Genomic DNA, 22,803 nt, shown 5'->3' on the forward strand with positions numbered 1-22,803 from the left:
GGTATAAATGAATATCAAAGGTCATGGAATACTGAGAAAAGTGTCATCAATCAATACGTGAGAATATTTGGCACCACAGGGACATTTCCACGGTCAGGATGAGCTTCTAAAGTTAATGACAGGACAAGGAGAAAACATATTACCTATTTGTGGAAGGTACAGGTCACTCCTTGCATGTGACAAACAATCTGCCGTATTCTGAAGACGCCTGGGCTATGGAGTAGCGTGACAAGACGGAAGACATTTCTCACAAATAAGCAGGGTGGATTTGGCGGCCCCCAGGCAAAAAAATAGGGATATTTAAAATGTCCAGTTTACGTTATTTAGCATGAATAATTTAAATGGCTTCTTGGGGCCCAAAGCGATTGCCTACTTTTGCATAGTGCTAAGTCCTCCCCGGCAACTTAAAACATCCAAGCCTGTGTAAATTTCTAAAAGATACAGTACGCCTGGTGCCAAAACAACACAACTAATAATACAAAGACCATCACATCTACTGTGAAGCATGGAGGTGGCAGCATCGTGCTTTGGGGCTCTTCAGCTTGCACTGGAGCGCTAGTCGAGATTAGTAGGATAACTACTAGCTCCAAATATCAAGCTTTTTCAAATCAAATTTTGGCTCAGAAGGTTGGAGGAATTTCACCTTCCATCTTGATAACGACCCAAAGCATACACCCAAGACTTCAGAAAGTCTCTGAATGGTCCAAAAGCCAGACCTCCATGCCAGACAAAACTTGGAAAGGTGAAGATAGAGACTTACTGCTGTAATAAATGCAAAAGGTATTCCCACATTAAGTATTAATTGGGAGAGGTGTAAACACTTATGCAACCGGCATACTGTAGATTTGTGCGCTTCATTTCATTTGGCTAATAATTGTGGGTTTGTTTTTCTCTGGTTTCAATTCCGTTTATCTTCATTTTACAGAAGGAGAAATCAGATGATTTATATTTCTGTATGCTACTTAGATTGAAATCACTTTCAATTAGTGAGCTGTAGATGGAGCTGCCAGAACACTATTAGTGTGTGTGTGTGTGTGTGTGTGTGTGTGAGGGAGGGAGAGAGAGAGAGAGAGAGAGAGAGAGAGAGAGAGAGACTGAAGGACCCTTTGGCAGGCATTTAGGGGCAAAAAGAAACTAACCGCTCCAGAACTCAATCAATCCCCATTATACTCCATTATCAATCCCCATTAGAGCTTCTGTCCATCTCTTTCTCCCTCTGTCTCTCTCACACTCACTTCCCTCTCACTGTGAATGGCAGAACTCCTCTCCACACTAAAAAATGCTTAACATTGGTTAGACAGCGTATCTCAACGGACAGCAGTGATGATCCTAAGACACATATATACAGAAGAAAAAATATATGAATGTATCCCAAATTACCCAGTCACTGCATGTACTCCCAATAGCAAAAGATAACCTTAAATCAAACAGTAACAGTTTGAATGAATGGGTGTTTACTTTTTTTTTTTTTTATCACCCGAACACACAAGTATTAAACACACGGTGCGTTTTTCTCTCACATGACATCATCATAGCCGATCATTACAGAGTGTACAGAATATTGAAATGAATTCTAAATTCTGAATTCTACAGAATTCTGAGTGTGCAGAGTGCTGAGGAGTATTGAATTCTGAATTCTACAATTTCACTCGTTATTGTTCAGTGATAACTGCAGTGTCCCCAATCTGTGTTGAAGACTGCAGCCAAGTGACCAGCTGATTGATTTAGCGAGAGGCGAGACGAGACGAACCGAGACGAGACGAGACGAGACGAGACGAACCGAGACGAGACGAGACCTCCTCAAAAGGTAAAGCTGCCGAACATCACTTTAATCATTTTCTTTTTCTTCAACTCCCTCTGAGAAAATGTCCAGTTTGGACAGAGCCGGTATTCCTCTGCACTCTTTTCCAACGTCCTTAATCCTAAAACACTAAAAACACCAGAGTGAGGTGAGGAAGGCTGAGTAAACTGTAATACACACACACACACACACACACACACACACACACAAGCGTACTGAAATCATGATAATTGCTCATAGCTAGTAGATACAACCTGAGAAAATCTCTCTCTATATATATTTGTTATATGATATTATTTCTGTTAGTAAGTGGACGAGGAGTTTTTTTTTTATTTATTTCCATTAGAATGTGGAGAAATACATGAATGAATTTGTTTTGTCGTTCTTTTGCAAACCTGTCACTCCTCACATCCAAAATGGTGTATAATGAGAAAATACCACTGTGTCCCAAACCACACCTCTAATCATTTAGATCACAACAAATATATGAATATTTAATCAGATTCATGTGGAAGATAGCAGAAATGATTCCATGCGTTTTCAGTGTTAAACAACGCGACGATATATCTAGAATAAAATCCGGCAATAATTAGTTTCAGAGATACGCTCGTTTTAATTACACAGATCGTCACTTCTGATTGGTTCGTTATCGGTAAACACGGTTCATTTTCTCGGCGTGTTTTAGCCGTGCATGTTCACACACGCTATTCACTTTTCCAGCTGAGATTAAATGAGAATAAATCCACGTGAAAATGGGCGGAGTTTGTGTGAGGTATGCCGCTCCGTCAGACTGATGGAAAATTCCGTCTTTATACCCCGTCTCCATCAGTAAGAGTCATCAGTGGTATCATGCTGTATAAACACCTCAGTAACTAACACTGTGTACTTCTTATTCTAGAGGAAGTGAGGATACTGTTTACAACCTTGCTCTGGGATGTAGTGTGTGTGTGTGTGTGTGTGTGTGTGTGTGTGTGTGTGCATTTCTTATTGTTGAAGACAGTTTTAATTTGAGAAAGGAAGAGAGACAAAAGGGAAAGGTTATCGTATGACAGTATTACGTGTGTGTGCATGCGTGAACATGTTTTTGAACGTGAAAATCTTTTATCTATTCTTTTATTAACATTGAACATTTTATATATATATATATGTATATATATATATATATATATATATATATAAAATGTTCAATGTTAATAAAAAAAATAGATAAAAGATTTTCATGTTCAAAAACATGTTGAACGTGAAACATATAACATATATTATACATATAATATAATATATATATAAAATATTTTTATTGAAAGACATGGCACATTGGAAAAAAAAAAACAAAACTTCAGTACACTGAGAACCACATTAATAAAAGGAGAAAAAAGTTACAGAGATTATTTTGTATATCTCAGTGAATCAACAAATTGGGAGCCAAACTTGTTTTTTGTACAAATCAGAACACACATTCATACGTTCGTACATACCCAATAAAAACAAAAAGAAAATAATAATAAAAATAAAATTAAATGACTAAATAAAAATTTAAATAAATGAATAAACTAAATAAAATTTAAATAAATAAAGTGTGTGTGTGTGTGTGTGTGTGTGGGGGGGGGGGTTCCCCAAAGATGGCAGAGATTTGAAGAAGGTTAAGAAAGGCTGCCACTTCCTGTAAAACCTGTCAGAGTTGGCACCCAGAGAGTACCTAATCTTTTCCAATTTAAGAAGACACATTACATCCCTGAGCCACTGAGTGCTGGAGGGAGGCTTTATGGATTTCCAATGGAAAAGAAGGCGCCGTCTTGCTAACAAGGAAGTGAACGCCAAAAGATCTAATTGGTTCGAGTTGTACCTGTTATAATCCTCTGGATACCCAAATATGGCAATATGGGGAGAGGGTTTAACAGTAATGGACAGTACTTTTGAGATGCTATTGAAATACTTCTGCCAGAAGGAGAATAATAATGGGCAGGAATAGAACATGTGGGTTAGGCTGCAGGGAGAGGCATGACATTTATCACATCTGTCAATGACAGTGGGATAAATCTGTGATAGACGTGTTTTGGAGAAATGAATCCTGTGCAATACCTTGGACTATATCAAAGAGACACGAGCACAAGATGAACTTGAGTGGATCTTGTTAAGGGCAACGTCCCACCAGGCTTCATGTAGGGTCAACCCCAATTCGCCCTCCCAAGCAACCTTGATTTTAGTGATAGGTGAGCTGTCGTAGGATAAAAGTTTATTATAAATTTTTGAAATAAGAAATTTCTGAAGAAGGTCAGAAGAGAGAAAATCATCCCATAGTTGATTTGGGGGTGAGGAGGGAAAAGTAGGAAACAATGATTTTGCGCAGTGTCTAACTTGGAAATAGCGAAAAAGATGGGATGGTGGAAGCTGAAATTCACTCGACAGATCTGCAAAGCTACGAAAAACACCGTCCCTATAGAAATCTTTGAAGGTTTTGAGACCTTTGTCATGCCGGATAGCAAACGTGGGGTGAGATAGTGCAGGTTGGAATGAGTGATTTTTCAGTAACGGAGCTAAGGTAGACGCAGAAACAAATTTAAAATTCTTCCTGAACTGGTACCAGATTTTTAGAGTTGAGCTAACCACAGGGTTTACTGTAAAGCCAGAGAAGTTGGTAGAAGTAGATGAGGTAAGCAGAGCCATTGAAGAGGTCGAGCCACATCAATGTACCTCTAACGTACACGATGGGGAATGCGCTGGTCTCGACCAAAATAAGATTTTATTAATATGTGATGCCCAGCAATACAGCTAGAAATTTGGAAGAGACAGGCCAGCATTGAGTTTACATCTCTGAAGCATTGGCTTACTTATTCTGGGTGTCTTTCCACTCCATAAAAAGAGAGAAATGTCCTGATCAATAGTCTTAAAAAACGCTTTGATAAGAATAGAGGGAGACATTGGAATAAAAAGAGGAACTTCGGCAGGATATTCATTTTTACCGTGTTAATCCTTCCTATAAGCGACAGAGGTAAAGACCTCCATCGCTGAAGGTCAGTTTTGATTTCAGACATCAACGGGGAGAAGTTAGCAGAGAAAAGTGAAGTCAGAGTTCTGGTTATATTGATTCCTAAACACTTAAAGCCAGAGGGGCTCAGTCTGAAGGGGATATCAGATTGATCTAGTTGTGATGCCAAAGTATTAACTGGATAGCACTCACTCTTGGAAATGTTAACTTTATAACCTGAAAATGAACCAAATCTCTGGAGAAAGGAGAGAATTCCTGGTAAAGAGCGACTTGGGCTGGAAGCATACAGTAACAAATCATCCGCATAAAGAGATAGTTTAAATTCCATTCCCAAACGTGATATCACAGTGAAAGAGAGGGAGGACCTCAGATAAATTGACAAGGGCTCTATAGCTAATGCAAAAAGTAAAGGAGACAAGGGACAACCCTGTCGAGTGCCACGGGATAAAGTAAAATAAGTTGATTGTATCCCATTGATGGAGATACTAGCTTGTGGGGATGTGTACAGAAGGTGTATCCAAGAATATCCCCTCCCCATGGCACTTACATCGTCCCCATCCCCAAACGATGGAGAACCCAGTGCAAACTCCACAAGGAGTCAAATCCCTAACAGAAAAGCCAACAGCTGTTGACCCAATGGTAATGGTCAACCAAGGTCGGGCTCCTGCAAACTAAACAATGATAAAGATCAAGGCACATAAACATAGTCACTGCACCATCATGTGTTGTAGAGTCAATAGTCGTCCATTTCACTTCTGGAGACAGATAATCAGCCTGTTATGTTATCAGTTTTCTTACTTGATCAGTGTCTTATTGAAGGCTCTGGCGTCCTCCGTGGATTTAAACTCCCTCTCGGTTCCGTCATGTGTAACACGGAGACGCGCCAGATAAAGCAGGCCAAACCGTATTCCCGGTATCTCACGGAGCTGGCGGCGGCAGTCATTGAAGGCAGCACGAGCACGGGCTATCTTCGCGGTATGATCGGGAAAGATAGAGATAACCATGTCACCAACCTTCATCCGTTGTTGGGCTCTGGCCCGCCGCAGGATGTCCACACAGCCCGCATGATAATGGAGTCGAGCGATTAAAGGACGGGGGTGCTCACCGGGTTTGGGCTTCGGCTGCAGAATGCGATGAGCACGGTCCAGAAGTGGCTCTTTGTCCATCTTAAAAGCCTATTTAAGCAGAGTGGAAACAGCTGCCGGTGTGGACGTGCTGGTCGATTCTTCAGGGACACCTACGATTCTCAGATTTTTTGCGCCATGATCTAGCCTCGAGATCCTCGCACTTATTTTCCACCCTCCCCAGCTCGACAGAAAGGCGCTCCACTTTAGCCTGAAGCGTAGCGATGTCATCACAGCAGGTGGAGAGCGAAGTTTCCATCTTACCCACGGTATTCTTCAAGGTGCTCACCTCCGACTGGATAACCGTAATACTGACTGTTAATTCTGCCTTTACGGTCTGTAGCTCTTCCTTAATAGAGGCCAAGTTTTTGCCCAAGGCCGCCTGGAGCTCGGTTTTGAAAATGGCCGGCATTTCGTGTCGGAGTGAAGAGAGGAGCTCCTCCTTGAAATCAGGGGGGACAGCGGGCATAACAACACCTTCGCAGGGGAGGAGGCATCACTACGAGTTCAGGATGCGGCGTGTGGAGCAGGCCGCTGAAGCGGAGCAGACGAAACATTCCTGCCTTTGGCTTTTGCTAGCATTTTGGACATCAGAAGTGAAGATTAAGGTGTTGGACACGACTTACAACAAAAACACTCCACAAAAAAGTGCCTATAACATTATATTAAAGGTTGTTGCAGGAGCTCCAAAACTTGCGTCTTACTCCATCTATCGCTCAGCCGGAAGTCCAACATTGAACATTATATTTGTCAGAATACTTTGCGGTGGGATTTTGGGATTCAATCTGCAGCCTAATAAAATTAGTCGGTATAACTGAACGGCTCATTAGAGTTTGCTGGCAGACGTTTATAATACAATACGTTTATAAAACATTTATAATAAATTCTCCCAAAACAAAACAATGGAAACATAATGATCTGTGTAGAAATTCCCCTGACCTGATCTGGGGCTCTGTAGATCACAGCTGCTCGGGGCTGGTGTTGTCCCACAGCTACTGCCCAATTCTTCTAAACTGGTATAGCGTGATCATGTAACCATATACAGTACTGCTTGAAAGTTTGTGAACCCTTTAGAATTTCCTACATAGAATTTCAGCTTCAATCCTCGACGTTCACATACTTCTGCCGCTGGCAGATATGTCACATTGGATCATTTTCCTCAATAAATAAATGACCAAGTGTAATATTTATGTTTAATTGGGTTCTCTTTATCTACGTTTAGGACCTGTGTGAAAATCTGATGATGAAAAGACTTCAGTTTCAGTGGCGTTTATTTTTGATAATATTTAGGAGGATTTGTGAGTCACTGCTAGTTTTATATCAGTTAAACCACGTAAACAGTAAACATCACCCATGTGACAGTTTGTGTTCTTTCTGTCTGTTTTTGTTTCTTTCTCTTTGTGCAGTGTGGCCGAGTCACTCGGGTTCTGAGTCACCATGAGCTGGAGCTTCTTAACCCGCCTCTTAGAGGAAATTCACAACCACTCGACATTCGTGGGGAAAATGTGGCTCACGGTCCTCGTGGTGTTCCGGATCGTTCTCACTGCCGTGGGCGGCGAGTCCATCTACTACGATGAGCAGAGCAAGTTTGCCTGCAACACAGAACAGCCGGGCTGCGAGAACATGTGCTACGATACCTTCGCGCCGCTCTCGCACGTCCGCTTCTGGGTATTCCATATCATTCTGGTGTCCACGCCCTCTCTGGTGTACCTCGGCTACGCCGTCAACAAGATCGCACGGTTGGAGGAAGGCAAAGAGGGCGTGGTTAGGAAATCTTCCAAGAGCAGAAAGTTTGACCTGGACAGACGTCAGAACCGAGGTCTGGAGGACGCCGAAGAGGACCAGGAGGAAGATCCGATGCTTTACGATGTGACCGTCGAAACGGAAATCCAGAACAACAGTACACCTTCGGGTGCGACGGGAAGTGGTACAAAAGCGCGACATGACGGACGGCAGCGAATCCAGCAAGACGGATTGATGAGGGTTTACGTCATCCAGCTGGTCGTTCGGTCCGCTTTAGAAATATGCTTCCTGATCAGTCAGTACGCACTTTACGGTTTCACCGTCCCGGGTCTTTATGTGTGCTCGAGCAAACCGTGCCCTCACCTTGTCGATTGTTTTATCTCACGTCCGACCGAGAAGACGATCTTTTTGTTCATTATGTACGCCGTGACCATACTCTGCTTGCTGCTCAACGTCTGGGAGATGCACTATCTTGGACTGGGCACCATGTTCAACCTCCTGCTGGCCAGAAAGCGGCGTGACGGCCCGGATGACAACCTCGCTGCATGCGAGGATAATGGACACGGAGGATACGGCGGGTACGCGCCGTCCCGGTCGTCTCCTTCAGCGCCGCCGGACTACGACATCGCTGTGAAGGCGGAAATGGCGCCATTTAAACAAAAGGAGGAGGAGGAGTCACCCAGGGAGCATCAGCAACAGTACGGAAGCACAGAAGACGACTTCGTCCAGGTCCAGAAACCAGAGGAAAAGAACAGAAAGGCAAAGCAACAGCATGACCAGAGGAAACAACGTGAACGTGAACGAAACAAGCAAAACAGAAGCAGAGGGGCTCGAGGAGGCAGCCGCCGCAGCAACAGCAAGTCGGACGAAGGGAAGCCGTCTGTTTGGATCTGAGACACAGACGGAGGAGATCCAAACGCCCCAACACCAAAGCTGAACTCGTATCACTGAGACTGAGACCCGTACAGAGGATTGTGGATAACGGCAGTAAACCTGTATCCGCAGGCCTCGTAAACACAGCCGGTGAAAGAAACATGCAGAGAACGTTTATGTTGTTTTTGTTTTCTTTTGCTGTCTCAGGAGAAGAGCAGCAGCGTGCGCACACACAGCATCCACACGCTGCTAGCATGAGGACTTCTTGTTATTGATTCTTTCTGTTAAAGCTGAGTTGCTGTTGGTCTTGTTTTCTTCTTCTCATTTGTTTGTGCTGCTATTACGCGCCTGTAAGTTCTTGTAATGTTTTATTTTCTCCTCATTAGGTTTGAAACACGGATTCTTTGTCAGAAAGTTCCTCGTTCAGCCCGGAGCAATAAAATACTTTATATTTACTGCTTGTAAGTTTTTTTTTTTATTTCCCCTGACGTGATGTTTCAGTTGACAGCAGGATCATGAATATTAATTTGGTGGAGCAGGGAGCCGGCGGCCGAGGCGACTGGCACACTCTTTTAGCTAAAAGTATAAGTTAACGTTAGTTCTCATGATTTGTGGGCGGGGCTAGGTCTGAACACGGTTGTCACTAATCAAACGCCGTGGTTTCGGACCGATCTCATCTAAGAGATTAGAGAACAGGTGCACACATTAGGTGAACGGACCAATCACTGGACAAGTAACTCGGGTGAAGTTTCCTTAACAGCAACCTCCGTGCATGTTTCAGATAAAACATTCAATCCACATCTACATCACGTATAGCGCGATGCTCAAATATATCTCTGAAATATCTGGAACGTTCCGTACGTCATGACAGGAGGTCGTGCCGTCTGAATTTTCTGAAGATCATGTGACGAAGAAAAGTAAAGTTGTTTACTTGTGTTGTTTTTGTTTTTCTACATTTATGATTGATAGTGTAATAGTGACTGACGAGGTCACTTTGAAAGAACAAAATACTAAATAATCTTTTTATTGAATTATTAGAACGTCCTCTCATTAGCATGGAAGCTAGTTAACAACATGTGTGTATTTGCTCAATACTGTGCTTAAAAACTCAACCCTGAGACCTTGTAACTCTAACAAGTCACATGACACCGGGAGGGAAAATGGCTAATTGGGCCCAATTTGGACATTTTCACTTAGGGGTGTACTCACTTTTGTTGCCAGCGGTTTAGACATTAATGGCTGTGTGTTGAGTTATTTTGAGGGGACAGCAAATTTACACTGTTACACAAGCTGTACACTCACTACTTTACATTGTAGCAAAGTGTCATTTCTTCAGTGTTGTCACATGAAAAGATATAATCAAATATTTACACAAATGTGAGGGGTGTACTCACTTTTGTGACATACTGTATACTAAAACCACTAATTAGAATAAAACACTAAGCAGGAAATGAAAGCGTCAGGTAATGTTAATACTGAAAAGCGGTCTAGGGTAGGGGTAATGCGCGAGTATACGATTTGAGACACAGGTCTGGTTTGTTCAGTCTGGACATTCTGAGGAAAATAAGTGTGTATTTTGTGGGGTTTGATTATGTGAGATGTGCTCAGTGATTATTACATTTGTATTCGGATTATATAAGAGTCCATTGTACACGGAGAACACATGTACAGAGGCCTGCTGTCAGCACGGCTTAATTACAAACCACCTTTCATCCGGACAAGGTCATCATACCCCCAGGTCATGCACTGAGTGTGTGAGTGTGAGTGTGTGTGTGTGTGTGTTATATTGTTATGAGAGAAACACAGAGACATGGGCAGTATCCAAATCCACTCTGTATTCCCTAGGATATAGTGCACTAATCTAACAGTTGTAGTCATGTACACTCATAGTGAAGAGTATCTGTGGCCTGTATAGCTAGTGAATAGGGAGTGTGCTTTGGGACGCGCTCACAGTGGACTAATGATGTGTGTGTGTGTTTATATTTCTATCTCTCTATCTATCTCTCTGCGTGTTCAATTCAATTCACTTTTATTTGTATAGCGCTTTTTACAATAGACATTGTCTCAAAGCAGCGTTACAGAAATATCAACACGGTGTACAGATATTAAAGGTGTGAATTTATCCCAACTGAGCAAGACACTGTGTGGCGACGGTGGTGAGGAAAAACTCCCTAAGATGTTAAGAGGAAGAAACCTTGAGAGGAACCAGACTCAGAAGGGAACCCATCCTCATCTGGGTAACAACAGATAGTGTGAAAAAGTTCATTATTGATTTATATGAAGTCTGTATGGCCTTAGAAGCAGCCGTAGACCCAGCAGTCTGGAATTGGAGTAGACGAGAGCTCCAGCCAGAGGTAGGATATCCGAAACGGATCAGGCAGGTCCAGAGGCAGAAAGGATCAGGATCTCTAGTATCTCAATAAAATCGTGTGTGGCTCAGCAGAAGGAGAGAGGGGGAGAAGAGATTATTAGGACTGGGAATTAGTATAACAGAAAGTCTAGGCAGGGTAGGCTTGAGTAAATAAACATGTTTTAAGCCTAGACTTAAACACTGAGACTGTGTCTGAGTCCCGAACACTAACTGGAAAACTGTTCCATAACTGTGGGGCTCTATAAGAGAAAGCTCTTCCCCCTGCTGTAGCCTTCACTATTCCAGGTACCAACAAATAGCCTGCATCTTTTGATCTAAGTAGGCGTGGAGGATCATAGAAAACCAAAAGGACGCTTAGATACTGTGGCGCGAGACCGATTAGTGCTTTATAGGTTAATAATAGTATTTTATAATCAATGCGAGATTTCACTGGGAGCCAATGCAGTGTGGATAAGATCGGGGTGATGTGGTCGTATCTTCTGGTTGTAGTTAGGACTCTAGCAGCTGCATTCTGGACTAACTAGAGTTTGTTTATGCTCCTACTGGAACATCCAGACAGTAAGACATTACAGTAATCTAGTCTAGAGGTGACGAAAGCATGAACTAATATTTCTGCATCACGTAGTGACAATATATTTCTTATCTTAGAAATATTTCTGAGATGAAAGAAGGCTATCCTAGTAATATTATCTACATGAGCATCAAATGATAGACTGGAGTCAGTAATCACTCCAAGGTCTTTTACTGCTGCACATGATGAAACAGAAAGACCATCCAGAGTTACTGTGAGATCAGAAAGATTACTTCTAGCTACACGTGGTCCTAATACAAGTTCTTCTGTCTTATCAGAATTACGTAAAAGGAAGTTAGTTAGCATCCTGCCTGTCTATCTATCTCTCTATCTATCTATCTGTCTGTCTATCTATCTATCTCTCTCTCTATCTATCTGTCTGTCTATCTATCTATCTCTCTATCTATCTATCTGTCTGTCTATCTATCTATCTCTCTATCTATCTATCTGTCTGTCTCTCTGCCTATCTATCTATCTATCTATCTCTCTATCTATCTATCTGTCTCTCTCTCTCTCTCTCTCTCTGCCTATCTCTCTCTCTATCTATCTATCTATCTCTCTCTCTCTCTCTCTGCCTGTCAATCTCTCTCTCTCTCTCTCTCTCTCTCTCGCTCTCTCTATCTCTCTCTCTATCTATCTATCTATCTCTCTCTCTCTCTCTCTGCCTGTCAATCTCTCTCTCTCTCTCTCTCTCTCTCTCTCTCTATCTATCTATCTATCTATCTATCTATCTATGTATGTCTCTATCTATCTGTTTTTATCCTCCTGGTCTTCATGTGTAAACAAAATCCTCGGCAATGTCAATATTTATGACGTCAGGCGACGCGCTGTCGCGGCCGAGTCTGACGTCATCAGCGTGTCCTGTCCGCCCCCTTCTCGCGCTCAGTCCAGTGAGGCAGCGATGTCCCGGAGCTCGCGCGACGCAGCAGAAAGCCGCGCGACCTTCAACCGGTACTGTTACTGCTGTTCATATCACTGCCGCTATTCTGTTCTTTCCGGTTTGTTCTAGATTCTTATTTCAGTGTGATATCCTCCTGTCTGTCTCTATCTCTCTCGTTCTGTGTGTGTGTGTGTTTAGAGGAGGGGTATATTTTCAGTGCACGCGCTGTACGGCAATGCAGGCTTCATTCCGGCGCGCGCTCGCGCTTCCGTTCACAAAGTTCCCAGCAGCGCGCGCAGAGAATCAGAGAATGAGCTCCCAGTAATTTTAGGGGTCCAAGCACGGACGCAGCTGAAACCTGTGATTATTATTATTGTTGTTATTATTATTATTATTATTATTATTAATTTTATTATTATCATAATTATTATTATCATTGTTATTATTATTATCATTATTATTATTATTATTGTTATTATTATTATCATTATCATTGTTATTATTATTATTATTGTCATTATTATTATCATTATTATTATTATTATTGTTATTATTATTATCATTATCATTGTTATTATTATTATTATTGTCATTATTATTATTATCATTATTATTATTATTATTATCATCATTATTATTATCATTATTATTATTATTATTATTATTATTATTATTATTTTGTTACATTTCTTTTTTTAAATGTATTTATTGTTAAATATTTTGATTTTTTTTTAAATTGTTAACTTGCTTATCGATATTGATAACTAATATGTGGTCTTTAACGGTGCAAAAGATGTATTTTACGATAAAATTCTGAGGTAAACTTTCATTATTATTATTATTTCATTATTATTTGCGGTCACGCTAATACGCACCAACTAACAACTCGGCAAAATATATTTCACGTGTTTCAAACCCACACGATGTTCTTATCCAGTTCCTGTCGACGCGCTCTATAGCAATATCCTAATTATTTCTTCCTCCATTTTATTTGGCAGAGAGGAAAACCATCAAGATGGCCGCCCGCTTCCTGTTTTTCTTTGACTTCGATGAGACGCTGATCGCCGAGAACAGCGACGACTCTGTGGTGCGTGCCGCGCCGTTAAAGAAGCTCCCCGCGTCCCTGAGCGATAGTTGCCGTCCCGGATTCTTCTTTAAGCACTCACAGAGAATCTTGACGTTCCTGAGCGAGTGCGGCGTCACCGAGGACGCCATCCGGGCAGAAATCGAGCAAATCCCGACCTCTCCGGGCGGAGCGGCGCTTCTCGACTTCCTGCTGGCTCGGGACGACTTCGAGTGCGTCGTCGTCTCGGACGCTAACTCGTACTTTATCGAGACTTGGTTACAGCACCTCGGTGCTCGCAAGCTTTTCGCCAAGGTTTTCACCAACCCGGCAGAATTCGACATCAACGGACGCCTCGTCTTGCGCCCTTTCCACTCCCACACGTGCGCCAAGTGCCCAGAGAACATGTGCAAGCAGGTTGTCCTGAGAGACTACATGAGCGAAAGGGTGACGGAGCGAGGGGAACCGTTCCAAAAGGTGTTTTATATAGGGGACGGAGAAAACGATGTCTGTCCCACGCTAGCGTTGGGACAACACGACACGGTTTTCCCTCGGAGAGGTTTCCCCATGCACAGGATCATTCAGGATCTCTGCAAAACGCAGCCGGGCGTGTATAAACCCTCGCTGATGCCCTGGGAACGAGGCGAAGACGTGGTGGACTTCCTGAAGGAGATCTTGCAGGAGAAATAACCGGCTCGAGCGGAACGAGTGAACGAGTTCAAAAAGAATAAGGAGGAAGGAAGGAGATTAAATGACACACACAGATACCTAATACACACACAAACCAGCAGCTGAGACATGATTAGCCTTGCATGAGCCTCGCCAGAATATAAAAGGTGCGGAAAGAACCAGAAAAAAGGAGGAGTTCTGAGGACGTTAAACCTCCAACAATCAAAGGCTAAAGGCTAATGCAAGGCTAACTTTTATTAATGTCTTCCTGAACTCTATCACACACACACACACACACACACACACACACACACACACACACACTCATACTGATAATACACACATGAACACTAATCTATTTAACACAGACGCATTCATACGGAGGCTAGTTCCAAATGCTCACGCACACAGAGGCTAGTCCCTCTCAAGCTAATTCCACTTACACACACACACACACACTAGTCTCTTGTGTATGCTAGTTATCAGCATGTGTTGTGCTGTTTGTGTAAAAACACACCATTTTCTAAAAAATTTCACACTAATTAGCGTGTTATATAGCTACTACTATATGATCAGAGCAATTTTTTTAAAACACCATGTAGGCCACGCCCACAAGCACAAACTACAAGTGAATATCACTTGCTAGCGTGAACGTAGGTTTAGAGCCATAATAAACAACCAGACGCAGAGTTTTTTTCCTGCTTCCTAATGGATTTTAGTGTGTTTCTGGTGGTCTGTAATGGTAGTTTAATGGAATGTCCTGTCCCTGGTTTCTGATGGTTTGTCTCATTTTATTTTGATGCTAATCATCGACCCATGAAAGACGGCCCTTCTGGGCTGTAGTGGTATTTAATAGTAACCAATAAAACTCCTAATGGAAACCTATAGGAATGTGATGGAAACCTTTAAAGTCCATTATTCGGATGGATTGTAATGGGGGTTTTTTTCAGACGGGTAACCCTGTCACTACGTCAGGAACGAATCACCCGGTGTCTTTCTGTTACAGGAAAATAATCAATAATACTCTCATTTTTTTTCCTTATCTCATTTGTCTCGCATGATTTTATCTCATCCTGTCGTTCCTTGATTTCTTTTTTTCATCGACCCATCTCAGGTTTCCTTAGCGTATGTTGTTTTGTCTCGTCGTTCCTCATCTTATCTTGCTTTCCGTCATATCTTATCTTGTTTTCACCTGCGCTGGCTTATCCGTCCTCAAGTAGTTTCCGATTTCTTTCCTCGTCTCGTCTCGTCTTTCCACCCGGACTCCTCATGCCTGATGACTTTGTAAGCAGAATAAACTACAGGTGCTCTTCAAGTCCTCGTGATCCGCTGTGAAACCAAAGTAATTACATAATAAGAATATATTATTTTTAATCATAACTCAGCACATAAAGTCTAATTATGGATTATGACGTCGTTATGTCAAAGCATGATAGAACAGTTGTGTGTGTATGAAAAATATTTATCGTATCTTTATCCTATATTGTGTCTTGAATATTGTATTGACCTTCAGGTGAAGGTTTCAATATTAAGCATGACATTTATTGAGGTAGGGGTCTGAGAGGGGGTTTAGCGCCACCTAGTGGTGATCCACAAAGGTGAATGTGTACATTGGGAATTTAAAAAAGTTTCATTTAGATCTCTCTCTCTCTCTCTCTCTCTCTCTCTCTCTCTCTCTCCCTCCCTCTCTCTCTCGCTCTCTCTCTCCATATTATTACAGAAGTGTTATAAATGATAACACAATCGTATGGTACACTACGTAGTACACTAACACTCTCTAATTCTAAGGGAACGACCTCACTTTGTGTCATAAACACCACCATCAGTACACTGTGAATATATATTAACATGTTATTATATATGCTAATATATGTTTTTATTTATTATATGCATGAGATCTTAGCAATGAAAAGGGATAAAAGCCATTAGACAAAAAGGAAATGATTATTATTATTAAATGGAGAGTTTTACTGTATTTACTGATTGTATTTAAAAGGAGAAAAAATGTTCTAAGAATTTATCTTTATTTTACCGATTTATGCAAATAAGAATTAAACATCAAAAGGCAAAAAAAAGTGTGAATCTCATTTGTGACAGCTGTAGATATCAGCTATGTCCACAAGGTGGAGGCAAAGGACAATAAAATCTCTCTCTCTCTCTCTCTCTCCCTCTCTCTCTCTCCTTCTCTCTCTCTCTCTCTCTCTCTCTCTCTCTCTCTCTCTCTCTCTCTCTCTGAACTCATCTGACCTGCTCATGAACAGAAATAGTTTTGGGAACATTTCCACAAACCAATCGCCTGTAACGCGAGAGACGAGAAATACAATGAAACATCCAGTAATTATCTCCTTGGTCAATAGAAAACAGGACAAATCTCTCTAGCTGTGTTCCAGTACTGTTCTGAACACCCTTGATGACTTGCCTCTCTGGTTGAGTCCATCTGGCCATCTGATGGACCGTTCCATTACTCCATCAGCTTGAGTGGAGAAACACCTCCCAGCAGCAGAGTCAGCACAGTGTGGGAATTCTGGCTAATCTTTGTCTGGTGGGATGGGTGGGATGGATTGATAGACTGGCACAGCTGGATGGACAGATGAATAAAAAGATGTATAGGTAGATGGATCCATGAAAGCATGGATGGATATGGGCTTGGATGGATGGACAGATGAATAAAGAGAAGTATAGGTAGAGAGATCCGTGAAAGAATGGATGGATATGGGCTTGGATGGATGGAGAGATGAACAGAGAGATGTTTAGAGGTATGAGTGGATGAAGGGAGAGATTAATGAGAGGACAGACTGCACTGATAAATGAAGGGACAGATGAACGAATGGATGGAAAGCTGGACATGGACGGATGGATACAGAGATACCGCGGATATAAAAAGGTCTATGCAGGCTCTCATGGTTTTTGTGAAGTAAATCCAGAAATGAAGATAAAATCATGTCAGACCGTTCCCCGTCGTTCATGTGACCTTGAAACCATCAGAATTCATGAGAAAATCAAATACATGATTATAAGACCATTTCACTATGGGTGGTGTAGTTGTGTCCAGAGTTAACCGATCAGCATCAAAATCACATCCAACACTAAGTAGCATACAGAAATATAAATCATCTGAGCCTGGAGGATTTCTATGAAGCTTTTGTAGTTGCACCTTACTGGCATACCCATGGTCTGTGAGGAGCTGAAAAAAACATCTACAGGATCTTATTGATGAAAGATACTGACCAGGAGATTGGTATAAATGAATATCAAAGGTCATGGAATACTGAGAAAAGTGTCATCAATCGATACGTGAGAATATTTGGCACCACAGGGACATTTCCAAGGTCAGGATGACCTTCTAAAGTTAATGACAGGACAAGGAGAAAACATATTACCTATTTGTGGAAGGTACAGGTCACTCCTTGCATGTGACAAACAATCTGCCGTATTCTGAAGACGTCTGGACTATGGAGTAGCGTGACAAGACGGAAGACATTTCTCACAAATAAGCAGGGTGGATTTGGCGGCCCCTAGGCCAAAAAATAGGAATATTTAAAATGTCCAGTTTACGTTATTTAGCATGAATAATTTAAATGCCTTCTTGGGGCCCAAAGCGATTGGCTACTTTTGCATAGTGCTAAGTCCTCCCCGGCAACTTAAAACATCCAAGCCTGTGTAAATTTCTAAAAGATACAGTACGCCTGGTGCCAAAACAACACAACTAATAATACAAAGACCATCACATCTACTGTGAAGCATGGAGGTGGCAGCATCGTGCTTTGGGGCTCTTCAGCTTGCACTGGAGCGCTAGTCGAGATTAGTAGGATAACTACTAGCTCCAAATATCAAGCTTTTTCGAATCAAATTTTGGCTCAGAAGGTTGGAGGAATTTCACCTTCCATCTTGATGGAAGTCAAGAAAGTCAGAAAGTCTCTGAATGGTCCAAAAGCCAGACCTCCATGCCAGACAAAACTTGGAAAGCTGAAGATAGAGACTTACTGCTGTAATAAATGCAAAAGGTATTCCCACATTAAGTATTAATTGGGAGAGGTGTAAACACTTATGCAACCAGCATACTGTAGATTTGTGCGCTTCATTTCATTTGGCTAATAATTGCAGGTTTGTTTTTCTCTGGTTTCAATTCCGTTGATCTTCATTTGGGGCTTTACAGAACAAAAAACATGCAATTTAAATACGCGTGTGTAAATGTTTTTCTATTCACTGCAGATGGACAGAGGGATGGATGGATAAAGGGGAAGAGAGATGAACAGATGGATGGATGGGACAAGGAAGGATGAGGAAAACTGCAGAAGAAGAAATGCTAGGTCACTTTGAATTAGTGAGCTGTAGATAGAGCTGCCAGGACACTATTAGTGTGTGTGTGTGTGTGTGTGTGTGTGTGTGTGTGAGAGAGAGAGAGAGAGAGAGAGAGAGAGAGAGAGAGAGAGAGACTGAAGGACCCTTTGGCAGGCATTTAGGGGCAAAAAGAAACTAAACGCTCCAGAACTCAATCAATCCCCATTATACTCCATTATCAATCCCCATTAGAGCTTCTGTCCATCTCTTTCTCCCTCCGTCTCTCTCACACTCACTTCCCTCTCACTATGACTTTATTTATTCACGCACACACACACACACACACACACACACTTTTTATTTTAGATTTTGTTTGTTTTAACTCGCGCTCCCCAACATGATCAAACAGCGCGCGCAGTGAAGTTCACGCTCCATCTTCTCCGGAGCACTCTATCAGCGCGGTGCTCCGGGGTCCGTCCCAAATCACACACTCCCGCACTCAGCAGGATTCCTAAATGTAACGGTCGTGTGTTGTTTGGACACCCTATGGAGTGCCCTACCGCGCGGTTAGGAACGCGCCCACGATTTTTTTTCTTATTATTGAAGAGGTTACCGAACCGTTTAGCTCGTCTCATACGAAGGTAAAGTTTAAGGGAAAATTTCACTCAGATTTAGTTTTATATTAATCTAATTAAGAGTTCTAAGGTAGAGTTCTATTAAAAGAAGTAAACAGCAAATAAAATTAACCGAAATTAACAAAAATTTTTTTTATTTAAACAACAACAACAAAACCGGTTTTTAGAATGGTAAGAAAGCTAGCTGCAAAACCATTAATAAAACTGTATTTATTTGTCATTTGTAAATAAAAGACTTGGTATTTTTAAAAATACTGAATCTATTAGTCCAATCAGCTAATAAACTAACAGCCACATTGTGTAATACAATGATTTTATATATGTTCAAATGTCGCTAATTATTGAAGCAGACCATATTCCTGTCAGTTCATTAGATTAGCCACGAGCTAGCTTCGTCACCTAGCTACATCACTTACTGTTCTTTCTGAGCTCAGTGTCTACTGTTACTACTGTTTATTCTTCAATAGAACGAGGATTTCAATCTCTTCTGCACTAAATCCTTATCATGTCACGGTTTTAAACACGGTCGAGAGGATAAAAGTTCAGAAATATTCCGTAGTCACTAGAACTGAGAGAAATTGAGCACAAATTAGCAGCGGTCTCAGCACATTGTGGAGCTAATCTGATTTCGCTAACAATTGTTTCTCAGGATTAACATTTAACTAACATTTTTCACTGTTTAGAGCAAACTTTAGTTTGGAACATGTTTAAACATAATCATAATTATGTTTTTTTTTAATCTTCTGGATAAAAGGTTGTCAATAAAGGCTTTTTAAAATTGTTATAAATGTAAAAAAAAAAAATCAATGAAACATAAACCAATAAAAAAACACACACGACAATAATCTATAAAGATTATAAAAGAAAGAAAAAAAATTGTGACATTCAGAAATGAGTCAAAAGTTTTTTAAGATTTAAGGCTTTTCCTGTTAAAGCTTGTCGATTGTTTTTATCTCACGTCCGCCCGAGAAGACGATCTTTTTGATCATCATGTACGCAGTGACCATACTCTGCTTGCTGCTCAACGTCTGGGAGATGCACCATCTCGGACTGAGCACTAGGTATTTGATAGCAGTTCATAATATAAGAGAGTACATAAGAGAATTTCCTTTCATGCTCCATCTCGGACTGGGCACCATTTTCAACCTCCTGCTGATAATAATCGGGGATATAATCATTAGTTGCAGCCCTACTCTATAATATAATCTTAATTTATTAAAATGCGTATTTGAATGTTAAAAAAAATTGTTTATATTTATTATTATTATTATTATTATTATTATTACTATTATTATTATTATAAACCTGTAGTAATGAACCCTACAGTGGAGTGCAAGTACCAGTGTAGGAGTGGTATTATTTATTTATTTATTTATTTATTTTATTAAATAGCATTTAAAATGTATTTATTTTATTTTATTAAATAGCATTTAAAATGTATTTATTTTATTTTATTAAATAGCATTTAAAATGTATTTATTTTTATTCAAAACTGTTTTCCCTGTTTTAAAAGTACACACATTTACTCGTTTAAGATTATTATTATTATTAAGACGTTTATTTCTTTGGATATTTGTGAATTTCTGAGAAGGAAAATGGCCGTTGAATTTCTAATTGTTTATTATAACCCAATAAATAAATAAATGAGTGTGTTGGATGAAATGGTCTTTGTCTTTGTGAATTATTACGTGGTGAAAATCGGCAGGTTCTGCATGACCAAGCTGCTGGAAAGCAGTAAGAGGAAAGAAACGAGCTGCCCCGTGTGCAAAACCAAGGTCACCAAGAGGTACGTTTATTTATTTGCTTGTTTATTTGTTTGTTTAATTTATTTGTTGAGAATTTCGATTGGTCCGTTACGCTGTCGCTGGTGTCTGATACCAGACGCTCATTTGAAAAGTGTTTTAAAATGTGATCATTATTATGATTATTATTATTATTATTATTGTTATGATTATTATTATGATTATTATTATAAGCAGGTGTGTGCATCCTGTAATGAGTTGAGGAGGGAACCGCAGCTGTTTGGATCTGAGACGCAAACGGAGAAGATCCAAACGCCCCAACACCAAAGCTGAACTCGTATCACTGAGACTGAGACCCGTACGATTAAACCGTCTCGGTCTAAAACCGCCCAACTGCACAATCCAAAACTTCTTGCATTTCAAACAGCTGGATTTCCCACAGAGGATTGTGGGTAACGGCAGTAAACCTGTATCCACAGGCCTCGTAAACACAGCCGGCGCTGGATGATTATTTTTGTCCTTTTTAGGAAATGAAAGAAACGTGCAGAAAACGTTTATGTTGTTTTTGTTTTCTTTTGCTGTCTCAGGAGAAGAGCAGCAGCGTGCGCACACACGTGCGTAAATAACGCGTGGCCCATCGGTCTTTAATACTGCTTCACATCGCGTTTTGCAATGATTATAAGGTCAATCGACTCATAAAGTTGCCACACGGAGGAAATCCCAGCGACTCACAATCCGACGGTGAAGTTCTTTCTTCCTCAGCTTCTGACACACGTGTTGTGTTTCGTCTTGGCTTATAAGTGTCCGTGGAGGCGTGAAGAGAAACACACAGCAAAGAGAATCCGTTGCAGGAACTTTACTCACTTATTGAATACGAACTTACAACAACAGAGTTATGCTCTTGCCCAGTGCTTTCAAAGTTTCAAAATAGATCTCATCAAGCTCTCAAATAATTCTCAGATTGTCTCAAGTTTGGTGCGTCTTTTTGATCTCAGGCAGAGAAACCAGAGAGCTCTCTCTATGATCTCAATCTGTTCTCATCCCAGTCTGATTCGTGCATCTCATGGTGAGCTCAGACAGCACAAATAAAGATCTCCAACACGTTCTCATCCAAACTTAATGGTTTCTTAAGCTGTACCAGCTGAGTCATGCCTGGGGAGGTAGAAAAAACATCGGTAAATTGCCCCAGTAACTCTGTCAGCTCCTGCTTCTGGGCGGGGGTGAGTTCTTCGCCCAGTTGGACTAAGGTGCCCTGGTCGTGATCTGTGTCTAGGGCCGCAAACGCAGACAGTACCGGTTCTGGCTCTATCTACCTTTTCAGCAGGTTTATGTGGTACGTTTGTGTGTCTGCTAGCTTACCGGGCTGCTGCAGGCGATAGTTCACGGGACCTCTCCTCTCGAGGACTGTATATGGGCCCTGCCACCGAGCTAGGAATTTGCAGGAGCTGCTGGGTACTAGCAGGAGTACCCGATCACCAGGTTGGAACTCGCGGGGTTGTGCTGGGTGGTTGTACACTCGTTTCTGTTCCTCCTGGGCAGCTCTCATATGTTCCTGGACGATCAGGGCCACTCGGTCGATCTTCTCCTGCATCTCCTGTACATACTCGATGACTGAGCGGAAGGGGGAAGGCTGTTCTTCCCAGGCTTCCTGTGCCACGTCCAGCAGTCCATGCGGCCGCCGTCCGAAGAGGAGCTCGAAGGGTGTGAAGCCCGTGGATGCCTGGGGGCACTCTCGGACGGCGAAGAGGACGTATGGCAGGAGGAGGCCCCAGTTCCTTCCTTCCTTGTCTACCACCCGGCGCAACTTCTGCTTTAAGGTCTGGTTGAACCATTCGACCAGCCCATCCGTTTGTGGGTGGTAGACCGATGCCTTTAGGTGTTTCACCTGCAACAGCCGACACAGATCAGACATAAGCTTTGACACAAACGGGGTACCTTGGTCAGTTAGGATGTCTTTTGGGATCCCCACATGGCTGAACAGAAGCACCATTTCTTTGGCGATGTTCCGGGAGGTGGCTTTACGCAGTGGTACTGCCTCGGGGTATCTGGTGGCATAGTCCACGA

At 41.6% G+C, this 22,803-nt stretch overlaps 2 protein-coding genes across 4 annotated transcripts; both read left to right on the forward strand.

Moving 5' to 3' along the window:
• Positions 1-1,092: 1,092 nt before the first annotated feature.
• On the forward strand, positions 1,093-8,982 carry LOC128617162 (gap junction gamma-1 protein-like). Its single transcript, XM_053640185.1, has 2 exons — positions 1,093-1,807; positions 7,318-8,982. The coding sequence occupies exon 2, from the start codon at positions 7,349-7,351 to the stop codon at positions 8,546-8,548; it is 1,200 nt and encodes a 399-aa protein (XP_053496160.1). The 5' UTR covers positions 1,093-1,807; positions 7,318-7,348; the 3' UTR covers positions 8,549-8,982.
• A 3,306-nt stretch (positions 8,983-12,288) lies between these two features.
• On the forward strand, positions 12,289-14,794 carry LOC128617164 (probable phosphatase phospho1). 3 transcript variants are annotated; one of them, XM_053640187.1, is made up of 3 exons: positions 12,289-12,420; positions 12,548-12,709; positions 13,348-14,794. In XM_053640187.1, exon 3 carries the CDS (start codon positions 13,365-13,367, stop codon positions 14,100-14,102), a length of 738 nt encoding a protein of 245 aa, XP_053496162.1. In that variant the 5' UTR covers positions 12,289-12,420; positions 12,548-12,709; positions 13,348-13,364; the 3' UTR covers positions 14,103-14,794. The 3 variants fall into 3 exon arrangements, with proteins under 3 accessions (XP_053496162.1, XP_053496161.1, XP_053496163.1); XM_053640186.1 differs by lacking the exon at positions 12,548-12,709 and having other exon boundaries at positions 12,297-12,467; XM_053640188.1 differs by lacking the exon at positions 12,548-12,709 and having other exon boundaries at positions 12,377-12,420.
• Positions 14,795-22,803: the final 8,009 nt, after the last annotated feature.

The sequence above is a fragment of the Ictalurus furcatus genome, chromosome 13, assembly GCF_023375685.1.
Source record: "Ictalurus furcatus strain D&B chromosome 13, Billie_1.0, whole genome shotgun sequence".
NCBI lineage: Eukaryota > Metazoa > Chordata > Actinopteri > Siluriformes > Ictaluridae > Ictalurus > Ictalurus furcatus.